Source organism: Erigeron canadensis, chromosome 6 (genome assembly GCF_010389155.1).
Source record: "Erigeron canadensis isolate Cc75 chromosome 6, C_canadensis_v1, whole genome shotgun sequence".
Lineage (NCBI taxonomy): Eukaryota > Viridiplantae > Streptophyta > Magnoliopsida > Asterales > Asteraceae > Erigeron > Erigeron canadensis.
Window position 1 is genome coordinate 1,326,913 of NC_057766.1, and position 22,850 is coordinate 1,349,762.

The 22,850-nt window shown below is 34.2% G+C and overlaps 1 protein-coding gene across 1 annotated transcript; it reads left to right on the plus strand.

Moving 5' to 3' along the window:
• Positions 1-9,235: 9,235 nt before the first annotated feature.
• LOC122603030 (probable disease resistance protein At4g27220) lies at positions 9,236-19,390 on the plus strand. The gene is made up of 4 exons (XM_043775643.1): positions 9,236-11,959; positions 12,128-12,256; positions 14,670-15,350; positions 18,545-19,390. Exons 1-4 carry the CDS (start codon positions 9,236-9,238, stop codon positions 19,388-19,390), a joined length of 4,380 nt encoding a protein of 1,459 aa, XP_043631578.1.
• The last annotated feature ends 3,460 nt before the right edge of the window (positions 19,391-22,850 follow it).

Genomic DNA, 22,850 nt, shown 5'->3' on the forward strand with positions numbered 1-22,850 from the left:
CAAAGGTTTATGTGGGCGTGGGAATAAAATAAAGTTTTGGCTAGACCCATGGGTAAACGATACATTTTTAAAAGATTTGTTCCCTAAGATTTTCAAGATCGAGAAGAAAAAAAAGTAAGTGTGCGGGACAGATTTTGTAGTGATACAGGAAGATTTGTGGGGTGTAACTCTTGGTACTCGATCCCTTTCTCACAAGCGTTGTTGGAAGAGCGGTTATCCTTCCGAGATATGATGGACGTTTGTAGGTTGTCACAAGCAGAAGATCGGTGGGTTTGGTTAGGGGACAATAGCGATATTTTCTCTGTTAAGAGCGCCAAACGGTTTATTTGAAGTGGGAGAGACTATAGCGATCGATTTATCTTCAAATGGGCGAAGGGGATTATGAAGAAGTGTAACATTTTTATGTGGCGAGCGGCTATGGATCGTCTTCCTACTTACAAGGCATTTAGCAATCGGAATTGTAATTTTAGTAATACTCTCTGCGGTTTATGTGAGGCATGGGACGAGACAATTGTAACATTCGTGAAATTTGACCCGTTTGACTTTTATTAAATGTGATTTAACGTGAATAAGTTGATTTAATTCCATGATTTTGTGGCTTAATTGATTCTCGACCCGTTGACTCGAACGTGTTAAATGATTTAATAATCTAATTGATTTAAATAAACCATTTATTTATTTATGAATTAGAAACGTGTGTTATTGCTAGTCGAAACTACGTGGATGTATCAATACGATTTAGGACGTAAGTTGACGTTTAATTTGATTAGAAACGTAATTGGGTGATCCATGGGTCGACCCGTGACCCATGAATCATCACCCATGACCTAACCCTATCCAATCACCCAATCCCCTCCCTCCAATCTTATCCATCCATTTTGCTTCCATTTCTCTTTCTCTCATTTAATGCAAGACAAATTCTTACACCATCTCCCTCACTAAATTCTGCTATCATTAAATGTTGTTCAAACTAAATATGCATTAAATACTTCATTATTATCATCAAGTAATCATCATATTAAAAGACCAAGTCTTCAAGTACAAGAAATATTGATTTTTAGCTCAATTTTGGGTTTAAGCTTCGTTTGGAGAATTGGTAAGTTAAACTTGTCTCAAACTCATTATTTCAGAATTATAACAATGTTTTATACTAAATATAAACTTAATTAAGTCCAAAATCAAGTTAATTCGGAGTAAAAGTCGAATTAGGGTTTTATTATACTAAATGGGTCAAAAACGGGTCATTTCAGTTGATTGATGTTTCGAGTCAAATTCTTGGCATGGGTTATGTTTGAAAACATGTATCTAGTCCATCATAAACAACTCTTGATCAAAATTCGGACTTAAAGTCCATTTAAACCGAATTAGGGTTTTATTAATGAAAATTAGGTCAAAATCCATAAATTATGAACTTTGATGATTCTGAATCGTTTTGGATATGGGATTGGATTTGTAAACATTCACTCAGATTTACAGAGCTTAAAACGTGCTTAATTTGTCCTCAAATCGGATCCAAGGACTGGAATTAGGGTTCTACACTTTGGAGTCAACTTTGACTTTCTGGTCAAACCTCCTTACCCACCTTGTTCTTCAAATTCTGCCCAGAAAATGGTTTTTCTCCCCTGCACCAGCGTAGCCTACGCCCTTAGTAGCGTAGGTTACGCCTATCTGGAAACCCAATATGGACCTTACGCCACAATCTTCTCTGTTTACGCCAATTTTGAGCCTTCGAGACGCCAAAAACCCGTTTTCCATGCCACCGTAGGTTACGCCCCAACTCCATCGTACCTTACGCCCCTCTGGCCTGACCTACCGTACCCTACGCTCCTTTCTGCCGTACCTTACGCCCTCTGGTCGTTCCCTGCCGTAACTTACGCCGGCCATCACCGTACGTTACGGTGGTGGAAATCCTTATTTTTCCCAGTTTTTGCTCCTTCCTTCCTTCCTCCACCTGGCTTGTGTCTGATCGATTGTGGGGTCCCTCTTGGCCTTGTTTGGGTCGTGATCAGTGGGGAGTGGTGTGGGAAAATCATAACTGATTTTTGAGCAAGATGAAGTAATTTCAGTCTATATATATATAAGTATATATATAAATCACGACTCCCTTCCTTCTTCGTTTTATTTTAGTTTCCTTTTGGGCCATTTTTCTTGGACTGGGCCTTCTTTTGTGATGTTTCTCAGCCTTTGTTACTGTCCAAATAGAGTCCAAGATCGTGCAAGACATAAAATACTTAAATGTGTACATATATAAATATATATGTACCTATACACAGGGGAAAGATAATTTGAGACCAACTAAAAAAAGTCCAAAAAAGGACCATTGATTTTCGTAAGTTACACACCACCATCATGATCTACTATGATATACAAACTTTTTTGTAAAAACACTAAGACTTTCAAGCGACGGGCCCACAGAAAAATCATGTGTAAATTAACTTACACACTTACACATGTGTAAGTAACTTACACATGATTTTTCTATGGATCCATCGCCGGAAAGTCTTAGTGTTTTTACAAAAAAGTCTTGTATATCGTAGTAGATCATGATGGTGTACAAAAATCAATGGTCCTAGTTGGTCCTAAAATAAGAGGTGGTCTCAAATTATCTTTCCCCCCTATACACATAAGTATATATATAAAAAACACATAAATAAATACATGTGCACATGTAAGCAAATATACGTATTTATATCATTACACAAGTCGCATAACATAAGGATGAGTCGTCCAAAATTATGTCAACTTAAAAACGTCAAGACTTGTAATGTAAAACGTGTGTACATGTTGATAGGTGGACACGTGTGACGATCATTGGACGATATTAATTGATTATAAACCCCTCTTTTGCCAATCAAGGTGAGTTTCCTAGCCCCTACGTTTACTTTATTTGGGGTGGAAAGTGTACTCGTTTGTTAAATGCTTGTCGGTTGATATGATTGATTATGATATTGAACGAGATCATAACTTCTTAATTGTTTGCTTGTGATACGTGTTATTGAAATGTTTATTTCATATGTAGGCTCACATTATGGATTGTTAAATCCACGTTATGGGTATCTTTATACTCACGTTATGGATTGTTAAATCCACGTTTTGGGTATCTTTATACTCACGTTATAGAGTGTTAAATTCACGTTATGGGTATCTTTATACTCACGTTATGAATTGTCAAATCCACGTTATGGGTTGTTAAACTCACATTATGGATTGTCGAATCCACGTTATGGGTATCTTTATATTAACGTTATGGGTTGTTAAACTCACGTTATGGATTGTTAAATCCACGTTATGAGTATCTTTATACTCACGTTATGGATTGTCGAATCCACGTTATGGGTATCTTTATATTCACGTATTGGGTTGTTGAGCCCACGTTATTGAACGTTATTAATCTTCGTATATCGTTAACGGTTGTTATCCTGACACACTTGATTTTTATTACTTAAACCTACGAACTCACCAACTTTATGTTGACACGTTTTAGTACACTTTTCAGGTGAACAAGTTAATGGAAGACGTATTGGATGATTGCTTGGTTGTTGCATGCTAGGATGGACTTGGACTATTACTCAGATCAGTGATTCGTAGTTCCCGTTATGGGTTATGCTTAGGATCATTTACCATCTTTTGAACTATTATTTTGTAAATGTTTGATGGGCGTGCTCCTTATGCATTATCTCTTGATCCGGTACTTGAAATTGAATGGATTGTATGGATTGTCCAATCCTTTTTATGCATTTAGTTTAGCTCTACTTAATTTTCATGTCGTGCTGTGCTTTTCTCGTGATATCCCATTATTTCGCCTTGTTAGGGTGTTACAGTAATTGACCATTTACTTTGCTACTGCCAATTTGCTTTGGAAGTTTGGAGACTTATTTGTAATTGGTGTAAGGTTGGAAATCTTAGTTTCTCATTAGTTAAGGAACTTGTTATGGCAGCTGACAACATGGGCTTAGAGAGAAGTCGACCAAGGCATTTAAAAGGGTTATTTTCGTTACGAGTTGGTGCATTTGGAAGGCTAGAATGAAACAAGGGAGTATTAGTTGGGAGGCATGAAATTCTTTTAATGTAACTTAAACAGTGAATATATACGACTTCTAGTGTTGGCAACAACAAATATCACGCATATTACCACACTGAATTTGAATATTAAGGCTATGTTTGGCAATAACTTTTCAAGAGCTTTTGGGGAGCTTTAACTTTTAATTTTAAAATAAAAGCTCTTATGTTATTAAAAGCTTTGTTTGGAAGAGAGTAGCTTGAGCTTTTATTTTGTAACTAACAGCTTTAAATTGATCGCTACATTAATCAATGTTCTAAAACTGACTAGAGCTTTTCTTATTCAAAATTACACAAATAATTATATTATAATTGGGCTATCCGGAGTGGTATTGCCGGGGATTGGGTTACTTTCACCACAGCGCGCCATGTGGCATCCTAGGTTGCCGGGGGTTGCCTAGGAAATAGAGGGGGAATGGTATTGCCTGAAAAGTGGGGTAGGTTAATGATTGATTTTTAATTTTTAAATTTTTTTTTTGTGTTTGACTTGTAAATTAAAAATAATTTTACACTTTTAGTACCTAAATTTTAATATAAGTTATATTTTAACCAAACTAAATAAAATTACATTAATATTAAAACATTACAAATTTTTAAAAAATTAAATACAAGTCACACTAATTAAAAAAACAAGTTATACTAAAACAAGTTACACTTATTAAAAACATGAAACGAGCAACACTAAAACAAAAAAAAACTACATATATCCATATTTTTCACAGATATCTTGTTGCGCCTTCATCATAATCGAGCGATTGGGTTCTAGAAGATGACTATAGTCGTTAGTCAACACGTTTAACTCGACGAGCTTAATCTCACTTTCCTTCGTCTTCATCCTCATCTTACTCAACTCGATCTTCTCCTTACCAATACCAACACGCTCCTTGCTTATGTCCATCAAACCCTCCAATTTGACCGTTAAATTGTCAAAAGTCTCTTGATACCTAGCCTTCCCCTTCCCTTTTCCTCCCGAACCCGATGAGCCCGCTTGTGCGGCTTTCCTAGCCGCGTCTCTACCACCAACCCTTTCTTCAAACACCGGCTCATCATCATCCAACGAATTTAGGTCGAAATTAAGACGAGTATCCGAACCTATATATAAAGTATAAATTGTTACAAAAACTATATATATATTAAGTTTAACTACGAAAACTATATATATATGTTAAGTCTAACTACGAATACTATATATATATATAGTTATATTAAGTCTAACTACGAAGTGTAAGTGTTAAAATGGAGTAAAAAGGGTGTGCTTTATATATATGTAAAAGTAAAAAGTAAAAAAAAAATAAAATAAACATTCAAACTAGCCGTTTGAATTTTCAACGGTTGAAAATTCTAAAAACTAGTGTCGGTCTACAAGTTTTCAAGCAAACCGTAAGGGTTGCTACAAAGGTGAATTGCTACCGCGGGGTGGTGTGCCCGGCGACTCTGGGCGAAATCCAGTAGGTTGCTACCGGGTTTGCTATCACTCCGTTCAGCCTTACAACCTCGATGTATAATTCATTACATATATGCTTATTTTATTAACTCCTTTTAACATACGGTACATGTGACGTGTTACTAATATGTATATGTCATAATGAGTTTTATGTTTTGATTTATATTTTCTAATATATACTAATTAAATAAATCAACGTCGAATAAATTTAGAGAATGATTTTTTATTAAAGTGTCTGTCATTACCTTGAACTATATTAATCTTGGTATGTGACTTTTCATATATTATAGATTGGTTCTAGAAGAGAAGGTGATTGTGTTTTGTTGTTTTTACATTTACTGGACGTTCATGAAAACCCAAGAGGTAAAAGAACTTTCATTTGTTTTGTGTAAATAATTCCGTTAGCTATATCGAAGAACAAGATTAGTTTCCAGATCGATATTTAGGAATTCTTACAATTTATATAGCATTGTCACTACGTTATAATATTGTGTGAGAGCTAGGGTAGCCGGACAAGATGCAAATTTTAATTTTGTAATTTAGAGTTACAACTATCGTATCAAACACTTCTAAAAAATAAGAGGCATAGCTTACAGCTCCAGCTAAAAGCTACAGGTAGCAGCTACTGCTACTTTTAACAAACACACCCTAAATCTCGTCTATTGCTTATTATTTTTATTTATCTTTCAAGTCCGTGATATCTTGACCTCATCATATAAAACTCTATTCTCTTTCATTTCGTAACGTCCATAAACTGTTCGATATAAGTCCTATGATAGATTAATGCCCGTTTGGTAATTGAATTGGTCACAAAGACTTGAACCACATACAACAAAAAATTAGTTTTGTACAATTGGCATAAGATGATTGTTAGACTACTTCATTATAGTTTTAGTAATAATATATTACACTGTGAATATTTGTTTCATCATTAACTTTTTGTCACAAGAACAAAACAATGTAATGGTATAAAAACATCTTCACGAATAAGGACCTCATACAACATGTAAAATTTATATCATCGATATACTCGTATAACTCTAAAATTTGAAAACCATGAAAATCATTGAACCAACTGTATATATGATAATGGCCTTTTTTTTCTCCCTCGAAAGACATGCTGCGTTAATAGTGAACCAACATTAATTGTCACTTTGAAATGCAATTTAGGAGCTGCCTTATGTATTTCGTCCCCCTTGTACACCGTGTGGTTGGACTAGTCTTTGGACTCGTCCCTCCCCATTCGCCCCCAAAAACGAGTTGTTTAACTTTTTTTTTTATTTATTTAAATTTTTGTGAGTGTATAATTAAATAAAAGGTGGGTCCAAGACTAGTCCTGGGTATAAGGTTGAATTTAGGGGAATTCGTCCTTCGATGATTTTTTGCTGATGTAGTGCTGATTAGGACTAGTTCTCATGGGGATGAGCCTTGGCGTAAGGCACCTCCTTATAATATGAAAAAAATTTCAATGGGAACAACAACTTTCTTATACTAATAATTAGTAATTACCTATCTAGTAGATTTGCCGCCAGTGGTTTAAAGAAGAGAAAGAAAGAAAAGATGAATGGAATTGGGGTAAATATATTACTATTGATTAGACCAGAGAAATAAAAATCTTTAATATATACTAAAACAAAACCCTTAATTCTAAATTGGAAAAGTAAAGACCATTGATTGAACTTCATCTCTTATTTTCCACCATTAGATCATTTTAATGACATCATCATTGACTAAAGAATGAGTCAATAACACTTTTGGTCCTTATAGTTTTATATAAATAAATGTGTCTTATAAAGTCGTTTATATTTATTTATTTTAGTATAATAATGGTATTTCGTAGTCTTTAATGTATATAACTTATAAATAAATAAAATCATTTATATAGTATATTATATTTTCATGTATAAAATGTTTTATATATTTTTATTTCTAATGTTGTGTAAATGATACGAATATTCGACAAATTTTATACTTCGAATGACTTGATGCGAATATTACATGATTTCTTTTTTTATGTGATTGCATAAATTAAAATAACACCTTTGGTACTCTTAATATGAGTCTAGGTTATGTAGTTATGAGCATAGTACCCGCGTAATGCGGCGACAATAGTAGGGAAGGCGGTCTGCTTTATTAGGGATTTTGGGGAGTTACGTAAAGAAAAAAAACAAAAAAGTCCAAGGGCAAATAAGGTATTTCAAAGACAGTAATAATTAATAAGGGGAGGGGGATTTGTTTTATTAGGGAGTAGAGATAACTTAAAGTTAATAGTGATATATTGATATGTACATGTCAAATAACTAATATAATGGTAAACTCGGGGTCTTACCGTCAGACAGCATTGTAGGTCGCTAGTTTGAGAGAAAAAATTCTTTTACGGGACTAAGGTTTCAGGGCATTTACCAATTTTTTACACACTTATTAGCATATACGGGTTCCATGCATATTTTTTAGTTTTATGCATGAAAAAATTATATGTTAACGTGACAATGAACATGATACAATTATTGCGGTTTAAAAATTTATAAATATTTATTTAGATGTTAATTGTTTTCATATATTAAAAATTTTTTAAGGTAAAAATAATGTACAAATCTCGCGTATTACGCGGGTAATAAGCTACTTTTAAAATAATAGAGCATTAAGGGCAGAAAGTTAAATTTTTTTTTTTAAGTAAGAGCATCTTCAATGATAGATTTCGAATATAATTTTATAGAAAAAAATGTAAGAATATGTTCAAATCTACGCATTGATGGTTATGAAGCTTTTCATTAAATTTCACATTTTAAAATCATTATTTTATTTAATTTCAAGCTTTCAAAAACTTTTACCATTATAAAACTTTTTTCATAAAAACCTATTACATATTTTTACATTTTGTTTTCAAAAATTACCATTAGAAATGCTTTTAAGAGAAGTAAAACTTTTACTACAAATTTCACCTCCCATTTACTCATTTAGTATAGTAAAGCTTTACCTAACCCCAAAGAAGATTCCCAGATATTTTTATTTCCTTTTTTTTGTTAACTGATTGCCATTCCCATTTTGAATCATCTGTTTCAAAGAAGAAAAAAGAAGCTCGCAGGTTAGTTCTTTATATGATGTGTTAATTAATTAGCTAATTTATTACAATTACATATTTTTTGTTTCCTTTTAAAGATACATGTTTTTCAAGGAAAACTCAGATCTTAGAAACCAGAGACACTTGTAAACTTTTTATGTACGTGTTAAATGTTCAATTACAATATATTGGTTGTCATTTTTTTCCGGAAAGTTTTGTTTGTTTAATGATAAGAATAGGAACAAATACTCGATCTGTTTGAAAATAGTTGAATTTAGTAAACATGGGTTGCAAGTCAAACACTTGTTGTTGCATCAACACATTTAAGTTGGATTTTAAAAACTTAAATATGCTAAGCTCAGATTTGACAACGACAACGACAAAGATACCCAATCCCGACAAAAGTCGGGATAAGGGGGAGGATGATATAGACAGACCTTACCTTGACTCGAAGGTAGAGAGGCTGCTTCAGTGGAAGGGACCTCCGGCCCAAGAGTGAAAAAAATAAGGTTAGATCCACCGAAGTGGAAGCTAAACCGAATGGGGATAATCTCTATCTCAAGCTCGATCACAATCTCAAAACACAAACTCAGATCTAAGATCTAAAATTTGCTAAGCTCATATTTGTTGGCTGCTATGTAGGGTACTGGAAGTAAGAACACTCTTGAGCAATGGCCGAAATTGTCTCAGCGGTAGCGAGTAAAGTTGTTGAGTCCCTTATGGTAGCTGTTAAGCGACATCTACACTACATGATTTACTCTAGAAGATATGTGAGAGAATTGCATCACGCAATGAGAGAGTTGAATGTGGAAAGGATAGATGTTATGAACCGTGTTGAAGAAAACATTGTGAGAAATCTTCAGATTCCAGTCGGCGTCCATATTTGGCTGGAAGAGGCAAGATCTTGCATTGAAAAGGTGGAAAATTTTGCTTCTTATGATGTTGGCAGTTGCCCGAGTCTCAAGATGAGTCACAAGGTTGGAAAGACATCTTTGCGAATGATCGTGATTATAAAATATCTTATGGAAAAATCGTATAGGTTCGTCTGGAGTAATGCTCCAGTTCCTCTAGGTAGAATGTATTCCATGGCATCCAGCTTTAACCCAATAAGAGAGGATTTTAAGTCAAGAGAGAAGCCTTTTATGGAAGCATTGAAAGCACTCGAGCCAAACAACAAATTCCACATGGTAGCCTTATGTGGGATTGCAGGGGTTGGGAAGACCGTTATGATGGAGAAGTTAATGCAAGTTGCAAAAGAAAGGAGGATGTTTGAATCTATCATCCGTGTGGTTGTAGGGCCAAATACGGATCACTTTCATATTCAGGAGACTGTAGCAGAATACCTTGGTATATGTCTAGATGAAACAGCTAGAAACGCAAGAGCTGATCGGCTCCGTAGTCGTTTTGAGGAGATTTCAGTTGGGGGTAGGAAAAAGATTTTAGTAATCCTGGATGATGTATGGGATATGGTGGATCTAAATGATATTGGTTTAAGTCTTTTTTCAAGTCGACTTGAAGGCTTCAAGGTCCTGTTGACATCACGAGATAGGCGTCTTTGTAGTATAATGGGAGTTGAACAGCATTTAATTATAGATGTGGAAGTGTTAGAAGAGTCAGAAGCGCAAACATTGTTTCGCCAATATGTAACCGGTTCAGACCACGTTGATCTGGATCCTGATTTGCAGAAGATAGGAGATTACATTGCAAGCAGATGTGGTGGTGTGCCCTGGGCAATCAAACAAATTGCCCGTTCTCTTAGAGGCGTTAAAGACAAGACGATATGGCTCGATACGCTTTCTCATGTAAAGGATCATGGTGTTGACAAATATGTGTATCAAGCTGTTGTAAAGACTGAGCATAAAACTATTGAAATGAGCTACAACGATTTAAATGATGAGACTAAATCAATTCTTTTGTTATGTGGCTTGTTTCCCGAATACTTGAATATTTCTGCAGAAAACTTGTTGAGGTATGGATGGAGATTGAAATTGTTTGACGATGTAAATACTATAAGTCAAGCGAGATATAGGCTCAAAACATCCATTGGGCAGCTCATATATGCAAAATTGTTGATTGGCTCTCATGGTGGTAGGTGGGTCAGGATGCCTGATCTGGTACATGCCTTTGTTTTAAGTAAGCTCTCTAAAGGCGATCATGCTTCAATTGTCAACCATGGTGACATGTCAGAGTGGCCTGCAGAAGATATGAGTGAGTCTTGCAAAAGAATCTCGTTAACTTTCAAAGGTATGTGGAAATTTCCTAGAAAATTTAAGTACCCAAACCTTTCACTGTTGAAGCTTATGCATGGGGATAATTTGTTGAGGGATGGTCAAGATTTTTATGGAGGAATGGAAAATCTTCAACTTATTGCCTACGAAAGAACTCATTATATGCAGTTTCCCACGTCACTGCAATGCTCCAACAACCTTCGAACGCTCTGTCTTGAGTATTGCTCGTTGACGTTTAATTTCTCTTTCATTGGATATCTTAGGAATTTGGAAATTCTCAGCTTTGCTCATAGTGGCATCCTAATATTACCATCCATAATTGGAAACCTTGACAAACTAAAGCTACTGGATTTAACTGGTTGTGTAAATCTCCATATAGATAATGATGTCTTCAGTAAGTTGGTTAATCTTGAAGAGCTTTACATGAGAGTTGCTGCTAACCAATATCAAAAGGCCATTAGCTTCACAGATAGCAGTTGTAAAGATCTCGCACAACGTTCAGTGAACCTTTCCTCGTTAGAATTTGAGTTCTGTGAGAACGGTGCTCAACCGATGAATATGTCGTTTGAGAAACTTGAAAGATTTAAAATCTCAATGGGCTGTTTTTTAAAGAGTATGGATGACGACTACGTACTCCCATATGAAAATAAGTTGATGTTGGTCACCAACAAAGGTGAACTATTAGGATCTGGGATGCTAGAGTTGTTTGTGAAAACAGATGTCCTTTATCTACAAGTGAGTGATATGAATGATCTTGAAGAGATTGATGATACTGTGAAATCCTTACATCTTTCTTACCCCCCCTTGTTCGACAATTTAAGATTCCTTAGTATTTCATTTTGTTCAGAGTTGAAATACCTTTTCACGCCCCGGGTTGCAAAAGCTTTGTCAAAGCTTGAGAATCTTCGGATTTCCTCATGCCCTATTATGGAGACACTAGTCCATACTAGGATTAGTAGATCAGAAACAATTACATTTCCGCAGTTGAAGTGTCTAACTTTGACTGATCTACCAAATCTTTTGGGTTTGTGTGATACTACCGAAGTGATTGAGCTACCACAGCTCGTGGAGTTGGAACTTTACGGCCTTCCAAAAATCACAAGCATTTACCCCAAAAATAAACTGGGAATATCTTCTATGCCAATGCAACCCTTGTGGAAAGCAAAGGTAATCTGGTTTTTTGCTGCTTCTTTATTTATATTTATGTAAGACAGATCTAACATGATTTACTCTGTTTCAAACTCTATTAGCTATTTTGGCCTCTTGTCTAAGAAAAAGCTTGTCATGATATTGTAAGAGGCTATTGGTAGGTAAAATGTATAGTTTGTTGTGCAGGTTGTGATTGGACAGTTGGAAAAATTGCATATTGAGAATATGCAGAACTTGGAGGAGATATGGCCATGTGAAAATACTGGTGGTGTTGCCAATCTTCCTATATCGAGAGAAACTACATTGAAACAAGAGGTATGCTCTATTATTCCAGACTTTGCCACTTTGAATCTTTGAACTTTTAAATTTTATGCTTGTGATGAGTCGAATTGTGAGGTCTTTATGTCTGCTTGATTCTTGAATGTTGATATAATATGTGGTTTCGTAATTCATGTAATCGAGTTAAAACTGTTGGTTATCAGAAGTAGAGTTTTTTTTTTTCCTCACTGTCCTCTTTTCCAAGAGTAACTATTTGTGTTAGTTACTTTGATTACATATGAACGAAGATAACGTATGTGACTGATTCTGTTATGAAAGTCTATATAAGTGAGATTGGTAATTGTTATTGTTAAACAGATAATAAAGAGGAAGCCAAAAGCATTCTTATTTGTAATTATCTTTCCAAACCTAAAGGATTATCAATACTAATGATCAAGTTTCTACATTTAGGGCATGTTTGGCTCACAGCTTAGAGGAGCTTATCGGAGCTCGAGCTTATGGTTTTCATAAGCTCAACTCATAAGCTTTGTTTGGCTTCCTAAAATTAATATGTTCCACCTTTTAGCATTAATATAGTTGTCCTTTAATGTCATTTTACATTCATAAGCTACAAGATCCAACAACTTTGACGAACCCATTATACTAACAATAATTCCAGCTACCGATTCCACCTACCAGCAGTTTTTTTACTTTGTCAAACATCATATGGTTCCTTCTTTTTTTTTTGTTTAACTTTCTCATTCAATTATACACCTCATGGTTTTAAAAGGCGATAGGTGCTTCTAGGTGATAAGTGTCAAAATGCTAAGGCGCTAAGTCCTAGGCCAACGCCTCACATATAAGACTCCTATCAATTCTACATACCATTTTCTACCAAGTAAATCTTTATACACGCTTAAAAATCAATGCTGCATAACAAAAATACCTATAATGCTTCACTTACATACCATACTAGCAAAAGTCTTCTTAAATAATGTAGTGACCTATGTTGCACGGGAACCGGTACGGGAACGAGAAACGGGAACGGGAAACGGCAAAACTCAAAAAATCAAGAAACAGGTACGACACGGGTACGGAAATAAATACATAAAAAATATTAATATTTTATATATAAATTATATATTTTATATAATATATATACAATTTTATAGTATATATTGCATATACTCCGGTAATATTTTATTTAGTTATTGGAAAAAAAAGAGATTGAATCGATATTGAAGGGTCCAAGATGAAAATGATCACAATTCCACTACATGTAAATATGATTTTAAAAACAAAGTTCTGGTGGCTACAAATAAGTCAACGTATGCTCTTCATATTTAAAAAACATTTTATAGTTAAAGCCTTGGTCAGATTAATCCTAAATTCCATCCATCTATCTCAAACTCCATCCATCCATTAGAGCATTACACCTGTCTATATATAAATTCACCCCACCTTTTTAATCTTTTACTCCCCACCACATAATAAAGTAATACACACACGTGACCTCTATAAGACAAAGTACTATAGTTTTCTTCTTCATCCGCCATTAACAACAAAGCTTCGGTTTCAATGTTCAATTCTATCGTTCAAACACCCTTTAGGCTTCATATCTCCAACATAGGTCCATGGATCTACCTTGTGTCAAGGTAGATCCGCCCTTGGATGTAAGTAAAACCCCCTTTTTGTTCCGTAAGAATGGTGGCCAAGTTAAACATGAAATTCCTTTTGAAGAAGATGAAGACCGAAGACATCCCCAAAAGCTAGAAACGGTGAAGAAACGCCAGTTGACTTATCGAAGCGGTCAAGGAACGTCCCCAAATTTTTGGAAACAGCCAAGAAACATTTCGCAGCCGTCCCCGTAGGCGATTCCGTCCCCGGCGAGTTTCCGATACGGGGTACGCTGCCTTCTGGACGTTTCCATGCATCAGAGGTAGTGACTAGCGAGTAATAGTAGCACAGGGAGAAAGAGCGTCCCTTTTATTAAGTAAATAGTGTTAAAAGGCCAATAAACAGCAACACCCATTACTTAAAAGAACATCACCCGGCTCTTTTTATGAGTGAAAACATTAGGCGCCGCCCAAGTAGCAAAAATGATGCATCCTATGCCCAGGCATTAGGCAGGCCCAGGTATGACCAAGATACATGTGAAGTTTATACATGCTTGCTTATATAGTAATATTTTATGTCAAGCCGTCCAGGACTAGTGTGCTTGTAATCCCACGAAATGAATATTGCAGCTTATTAGACTATAGTTAGTCATATAAACCTTTCAAACGCAAAATCAATATATAAAACTACCGTGTTATAATGCAACTTGATTTACTTTGCAATGCTCTTTGTAAGGAGTGAAGTCATAATTTGTCGGAAAAATTGTATTTTTTTTAGTATGACAACTTTATTAGTACTTACAAAATACGATTCTCAATTATTAAATCATGCATCGGTATTATGTGTGTTGCAGCATTCTCAAGTAGATGTTGCTTTGGGGTCTTTATGCCAGTACTTAAGAAAGATGGATCTACGTAGTTACAATGCATCATCAAGTTTGATTGCATCTCATGTAATAAGGCACATAAAAAATCTTGAAGAATTGGTAGTATGGGGTTGTGACTCAATTGTAGAAGTTTTTGAAACCAAAAGTGCCAATAACACTGGTATTTACATCACTGAAGGCAGAAAAAATGTTGGAGAAACAAGTCAAATGTTTACAAAGATGATTGTACCTCAATTGCTGAATTTAAAAAAGGTGGAGATCCTTGGATGTGACCGTCTGGAACACTTGTTCACATTTTCCACACTTGAAAGCCTTGAGCAACTCAAGGAGTTAGAGATCATGTATTGCAAAAATATCCAAGTGATTGTGAAGGAAGAGGATGGAGTAGTCATGTCTAAAGTTGTCGTCTTTCCTCACTTGAAATCTGTAAAGCTATTTGATCTACCAAATCTCAATGGTTTCTTTCTAGGTGCGAATGATTTTCAATGGCCTTTATTGGAAATTGTTGAAATCAATGGATGCCCAAAAATGACAAGCTTCACACGTGGTTGCTCAACTTCTCCAAAGCTCAAATACATCAGTACAAGCTTTGGCAAATATAGTTCTATACATGGCCTCAACTTCCATGTGACCACCTCTCTGCCTGAGGTATGTATTCAGTGTCTTGCATCATCGATTTCTTTGAGAAATAATTACGCATTTGATAATTTTTGAAATTTGTATAACAACAGAGAGTGTAATATGGGTAATATTTCATCATTTGTAGATTAAAAATGAGGTTGGTATAGTAATTTACCTTTTTAATAAACTTCAAAATATTCAATTAAAATAATTCAGAATAACAATTCAATACTATCTTTACAAAATTATCAAGCTCAATTGTGAAACTAACTATGTATGTATATTTTGTTGAAACAAATCTTGCTAAATTAAAACTAGTCCATTGGCCGGGGATAACAACCTAACATAAACTTGAATGCGGGTAATTAATTCTAACATGTCAACCGTTACCATAATACCATTAGACAAAAAAACACATCATTAAACAATACACCTTTAATCTTAAAACATAAAACTTTGATGGCGAAATATAAACTTGCGATGTTCTTGAAAGATAAATATAAGAAGCTAAAAACTTTGATTGTGAAAATTAAAATAGACTAAAGTTGTATCTCATTAATTGTTAAACATAAAACTTTAATGGTAAAAATAAAAAGTCTGATTTAATGGTTAAACTTTAAAGGTGAAGGACTAAAATATTACCACCCTAAATAAAGGGAAAAATAAAAAACTCAAAAAGTTAAAGTAACATCTACACAACACTCTAACTTAAACATTAAAATTGAAAAAAAAAAAAAAACTAATGCCTGCCAGCTAACTTCACTGTTCACGCAAAAAAAGTTTAAATAGTTTGTAATGTGCTTTCAATGTGATGTATCCTAATATAAAATAGATCAACTTTGTATAACTAACACCGTCTTTTTGACCTGTGTTGTCCAACTCTTTTAGAGATTCATAACATAAGAATTGTCTTGTTTTATTTAAATGTCATTCATCTTTGCTTGTATTAATATGAATAAAGTTTTTAAATGTCTTAGTTTTGCTATTTAATAAGGATCAGCGGAACAACTTGTCTGTTATCTATTGATGTTAAGGAGCTAGTGATTAATAATGACTATCAGTCTTAATTGGGATACGATAAAATATCTATATATATGCAAAAGTTAATATGAGGTTTTCTCATATCTAACTTAGATGTAGAAACCCTTACATACTAATTTTTTAAATATTTTTTTGTATAATGAATAAATAATTTAGGTCCGATATATAGAATTGATTAAAATATTAAGATATAAAAGGTTCCACATCTAAGCTAAGATATGGGATTACCACCTATTCACCTTCTTCATATATGGGGATAGTGAATATAAGGTTGTCCCAATCTAAACAATGTTTTTGAACCGGACCGGAAAATTTTGAAAATTCGGTTCAATAGCTACAGGTTAGTTCAATGAAAGTGAACCGGATCAAACCGGTTCACTCCGGGTAAGACGGAGCGAACCGGACTGCTTTGAAGCAGTCTCAAACCGGTCAAGTACGTGAAGTCTTTGCTGGAAAATCGAGGGAATGGCTGGTGGAAGGCGGCAGCGGTGGAGGTTTTTGTTTTAGAAGAATGACGGAGATAATGAAGGATCTGAAGGACGGCTGGTGTAAGTTGGATCTGATGAACGGTGTCGATGATGAAGAAGAATACCGGAAAATGTGATCAGGATTTTTGTTTTGCAGTCAGCATGTGTGTGTGTTTCGTTTTACAGTGAAATGAAGTTTAAGATATGTGTATGCTTAGTCACGTTACATTTAGTTAAATGTAGACCGGAAAATGGGTTGTCTGCTCTTGTAGTTTGGTAGAAGAAAGAGAGTAGCCATATGATTGGCAGTATATGTGAATATGTGTGTCAGGACTTTTTTCTTTTATCACAAACCACTATTACAAATGAATTTGATAGGTACAATAATTTGAATTCTATAGTATTGAAAATGAATTCTATTTTATAAGAAAAAGTGAGTTTTTATTATATTATATATTACCTTTTTTTGTGTCTTGTATTATAGTGTATGTTTTTTGTTTGTTTTACAATTAGTATCTGTTATTGTGTAATATATATATATATATAGAGAGAGAGAGAGGGAGTAATGAAATATGTGGATGTTAAACACTTAAGCTTGGGTGTAGAATCCTTTACATCTTGATTTTTTAACCCATAAAAAATATGGGGGCCCAATAATTTATATATTAAAGTATATAATAAATATTAATAAATTAGTATGTGACGGGTTTCACACCCAAACTTAGGTGTCTAACAGCCACTTACTCACTTTTCTCATATATATATATATAGAGAGAGAGAGAGAGAGGGATGGGAATATAAGGCTGTTAGGTACCTAAGTTTAGATGCCGGACACTCACATATTAATTTTTTAAACCATAAAAATCATGGGGGCTCAGACATTTATTCATTAAACAATAAATAATAAAATATTAGTATGTGAGGGGTTCCACACCTAAGCTTAGGTGCGGACAGCCTTATATTCCCTCCCCCCCCCCCCCCCACACACACACACACATATATATATATAATATGTATTAGTGTGTGGGGGACAATCAAATAAGAATAGTGTTAAAATAAGAACACGGTGAGAACACTTAAAAAACTACATTTTGATGCATTAAAAGTCCATAAAACTAACATAGTGTATAACTAATTATCATTATTTAAGTGTTTAACGACACATAGTTTAAATTGAAAAAATCACGTTTTTTGTTGGATGCATCATTTTGATGAATATGCATCGAATATGGATGCACAAAACAAAAAACATGATTTTCTCGATTTTGACAGATCAATGTGTTGTTAAACACAAATAATGATAATTAGTTATGCACTATGTTAGTTTTATGGACTTTTATTGCATCAAAATGATGTTTTTAAGTGTTCTTACTGTTCTTATTTTAAGATTGTTCTTACCGGAGTCTTACCTAGTGTGTGTGTATATATATTTCCGGTTCAACTCCGGTCCGACCACTGAAATATTGTGAGACCCGTTGAGTGTTTGGTCAGGTTTTCAAAACATTGCATCTAAGCTTAGATTTAGAACCCCTCATAGTTTAATGTTTTAGTCATTTAAAAACATGGGGCCCAAATCTTATACGAGTATTTAATTTATAAAATAATAATATGCACTAATTTAACTTTCATAACCTATTAGAGCTGATACAAAATGTAGCTGGATATCTACATTTCCTGTAACAAATTAAATGTGTTTTTTTGTTGTTTATACAGAATCATATTTCAAGTCTCGACGGTTCAAGCAGCTTGCCGCCTATTCTAGAAACATCACCTTGGTCTTTTTCTAATTTGATCAACATCAATTTGCAAGGGATGAAAGATATGGGTGATTTGAATTATATTATTCCATTCGCAGAGTTGCAACAACTGGAAAAGCTTGAAAAGATGCAAATAAAGCACCAAGATCTTGTAGAGGGGGTATTCGAAGCATCAGAAAGAACAAATAGTGGTTCTAGTGAAGTACTATCTGTAATAAAAATTCCAAATCTGAGAGAAGTTGAGATTTTTCATCTGGAGAAACTCAAGTATCTATGGAAGAGTAATCAATGGACAACATTGGAGTTTCCGAATCTAACAAGATTGTCTATTGTACATTGTCAAAGTTTAGGGCATGTTTTTAGTTGTTCCATGGTTGGTAGCCTATTACAACTCCAGGAACTACATGTTGGCAATTGCTTATCGATGAAGTCAATCGTTAAGGAGGAAGAAGGGGATGCCAAAGTGAATATGATTATGTTTCCTTCTCTTAACTCCTTGGAACTTACCAACCTATCAAAGCTCGAGGGATTTTGGTTAGGGAGTGACCAGGAGTGTGAATGGCCATCATTAGTTACTTTAAAAATCAAGGATTGTCCAGAAATAAAAGTTTTCACCACTGGAAAGTCCACTGCTCCAAAGCTGAAGGTAATAGAAACTAGTGATGGGACAGTTGATGCAAAGGAAGATCCCAACTCCTTTTTAACAAAGCAAGAGGTTTGTGATCCAAACGAAGTCGTTGAGGAACTCAAACCGAACACCTTGTGCCAACAAGAGGTTGAGGTCTCGGAGCTGGAGCCATAGATTTCTTAGCTGCTAATCAATATCATGTTTTGCTACTATGTATAGGACGTTCACATCATGAACTATATGTATGAAACTTTTATGTTTTTGATGTTATGTATTTAACCTTTTATGGCTTGTAAAATGTTCATTTCATGACTTTTTTTAACGTCATATTATTCCTGCTCTTGCATTACACAAATGCTTGAGATGAAATTCAAGACTCTTGAAAATCTCTTTATTAATCCAACCCCATAGAATATAAGAAATGAGACTCAAATCTAGACAAATCCATCCAAGGCCAAAGAGGCCATTTCATGACTTATATGCTTGCCACATGCAATAGCAAATTTTCAAATTTTAATATACACAACAAGATGCTTATTGTTGGATAAACTAATAAATGCTTGCTAATCGAACTATAAAGAAAATCAGGAACAAAAAGATATATAGAAACTATTGTTGGAATAAACATGATTCGATACGAGTGATAAAACATCCCCAATCGTCCTGTGGAACCTGTAAGAGTATAAAGCATAATTACTATTGATTTCAGGTTTTCATAACAAGGTGATTGAGTAATAATGGGATGATAAATTCGGCTAGAACATGATGCACGAATTAAAGAGGAATACACACACGAAAATTAGGGTATTATGTGTGTTGGGATTAACATTAACTTAGGGTTAATTACCCTCTATTTATAATGAGAGTAATTACACATTCTACCCTTTAGTATTTACACATTCAACCCTTTTGGTGTTTAATGTGTGTACCATTAGTCCTCTTAGTTACAATCACCTAATGGGAAACCCTATACTACGTCTCTAAGAGTAAATACGCCCATCATATATTTACTTAGACATAGGGATTTCAGTTATTGTCAATTATCATATCAGGAATGATACATGATCAGTGACGGTCACACTAACGTGGTTCCAACAACTGCCCTTGTTAATAAACCTAATGTTTTTAGTTTACAATGGGATTATTCCAATCGGCCTCCCACCCTCATCTATAAATAGAGGAAGGGGGTCATCCTAGGAGTTGATATCCTACAATAATACGAACTCGAAACCTACCCCTAGACAACCTATACAACCCAATTTCCTCATACTTAGTTCTCCAAGTATATCTTTAGCATATAGCTATTCTAATTTTACTCGAGATCTAATATTCTAATCTTACATGGTTTTAAAGTAACTAATATATTTTTTCAATCTCCACCTTATTTACTAAAATCCATGTAGCCTTTACCCGATTTCAGTACCTCGCATCTTTGACCAACGAAAGCCCTTAGACTGTGGAAAAAAATCTTCTAGTCACACTCATTCTGCCAAGGGTCAAGGTGAACTTGTGATGAAGACTTTTGGGATAAGTAAGTTAAGATTTTATCTGTAGTCAGTAAAAAGTAAGTTAGTTATGGAAGAGCATGAATTGAACTTGGGCTGGGTAGTGAAGCATTTTAATCTTCTAAGCCCTTTGGATTTTAGGATGGTCTAAACTCTAAAGCTTATACCATTATCCTTCACTTTTTTCTTTTTTTTTTTGGTAAAAAGGCATTTGTCCTTTAGAAAATTTATATATAACAAAAAAACAAAGGACAAAATACTATGGGCATGCCCATAGGGGACATACATTTTACAAAACTTATTAATGTACATCCCAAATTTTAACGTAAAAAAATAAACTAAAAAAAACTAGAGAAATGCCACTAGCCCAAACACTTATGATAAAAGCGCAAAATCTTGTCTTCAAATCCATTCCCATGTAAACCTTCAAATCTTGCATAAATCTTTGGATTCAGCCCAAAATCACTAGCCCAAACACTTATGCTGTCCAAAAAAACCATATCCGTCAATGTATAACAATTATTATCCTTTACTTTTGTTTATTCGTTAATTAAGAGGATAAAAATTCCTTAAAGTTATATCTAACTTTATAAGTAAAGTTGGAATAAAGTTGAAAGGATCTCAATCTTTAGATTAAAACTAATAGTCAAGATTCAAACTTAATTTTTGAATCTTGACTATTAATTGCAATTCAAAAGGTTAAGGATTGTTAACTTCACCAATTTTAAAGAATTTTCTATCCTAAGGTAAAAATGTTTTTTAATTCTCACGTGCTGGTCACGTGCGGTGACTTAACAAGATAAATTAACAATCGTTAGCTAACAGGCTTAATGTTTTACTACATACGAGTAATGTTTTTACTTTTACATTAAAAGTGCAAAAACTGAATATTTGATAGACTAAAAATGTAAATTACTCTAGAAGATTAGACGGAGCATATAATATAATATTTTGTTGACTATAAAGAATAACAAGTCTTCCTCTGTCGTTGGTGTCTTTTTCATCTAAATGCTCTGTGTGTGTCCACTTTGATTAACCAAAATCATCTGAGCACAGAGAAGCTACTTATCTTCTTCTTTTTAGGTAACTCTCTTTCCCACATTACTTTCCTTTTATTATTCTACTCAAAACTTCACATGAAGGTCGACTTTTATTTCTTGAGTGTTGACTCATTATGTTAAAAGGGTTGGGATTCGCACAAGTTGATCTCCCAACTTGAGTCAAGTTGAGAAAGTCTAGACCCTTGAATAAAAATTAAAGGCTTAAATCTAAAGATCATTTTTAGATCTTGGCCCTTAGATTAGTCATGTTAGGAGTAACTTGAGCAAATCCTCACCCATGTTAAATTTTTTGCCTATGTTGTTAATCTCATGCTTGTGATTTTACTTCTAGGATGCATTTATGCAAATGTTGAGTCATTTTTTTAAAATCTTGTACCTAGTTTATATTTCCTGAAATTATGTGGCCAGTTTATTTTTTTAGTTATCAAATATTTCCTTTTGGTTTATTGACACAACGTATACAACGATGGTGACTTGATAAAAGGATGAATATCATTGTGTTTAAAATGGAAATATAAAGTGATCGTATATAAATAAGGAGAAACAATTTGATAGAACAATTTGATAGAACCGAGTAGAGCTAGAAAAAGATAGGCTTACTCTTTCTTCACTTGATTTGAAATGCCCATCTGAACTTAAAAGCGAAGTTACATTTTGTTGGAAAAATCCAAGCTTATGGTTTCAGAGACGTGTCTTTATCTTGTTGTCAGGCATACTTTGAAGCACATGCATCATTTTTCTTATTCGATATAAGCAAGAACTTGTTCAAAGAGTGAATTCTTTTCTAAACAGGGGATAGCTAGCTACTAGACATTGTTGATTCATATATGCAAGAATGTTGGGTTATGTCGGTTGAAAGAGTTGTTCAGTTTATCTTTGTATAGCACAATTATGTTATATGCTTGTTAGCCGCTGACAGTAGTTGCCATTTTCAACTATTTGCGGTTATTGCCTAGATACAGTTACCTAAAATTTCATGTAGTCATTCTTTATCAAATTTAGCTTGAATTCCAACTGATTAGAACAAAGTTGTAAGTTAACTCTGGTCAACCAGTAAGCACAGTAGCT

What these genes read in the sequence shown, in the direction of transcription:
- LOC122603030 (XM_043775643.1), top strand. Translation starts at nt 9,236, where the DNA reads ATGGCCGAAATTGTCTCAGCGGTAGCGAGTAAAGTTGTTGAGTCCCTT. An exon ending in AAACTACATTGAAACAAGAG is followed by an intron (nt 12,257 to 14,669) that starts GTATGCTCTATT and finishes TGTGTGTTGCAG; the next exon opens with CATTCTCAAGTAGATGTTGC. An exon ending in TGACCACCTCTCTGCCTGAG is followed by an intron (nt 15,351 to 18,544) that starts GTATGTATTCAG and finishes TTGTTTATACAG; the next exon opens with AATCATATTTCAAGTCTCGA.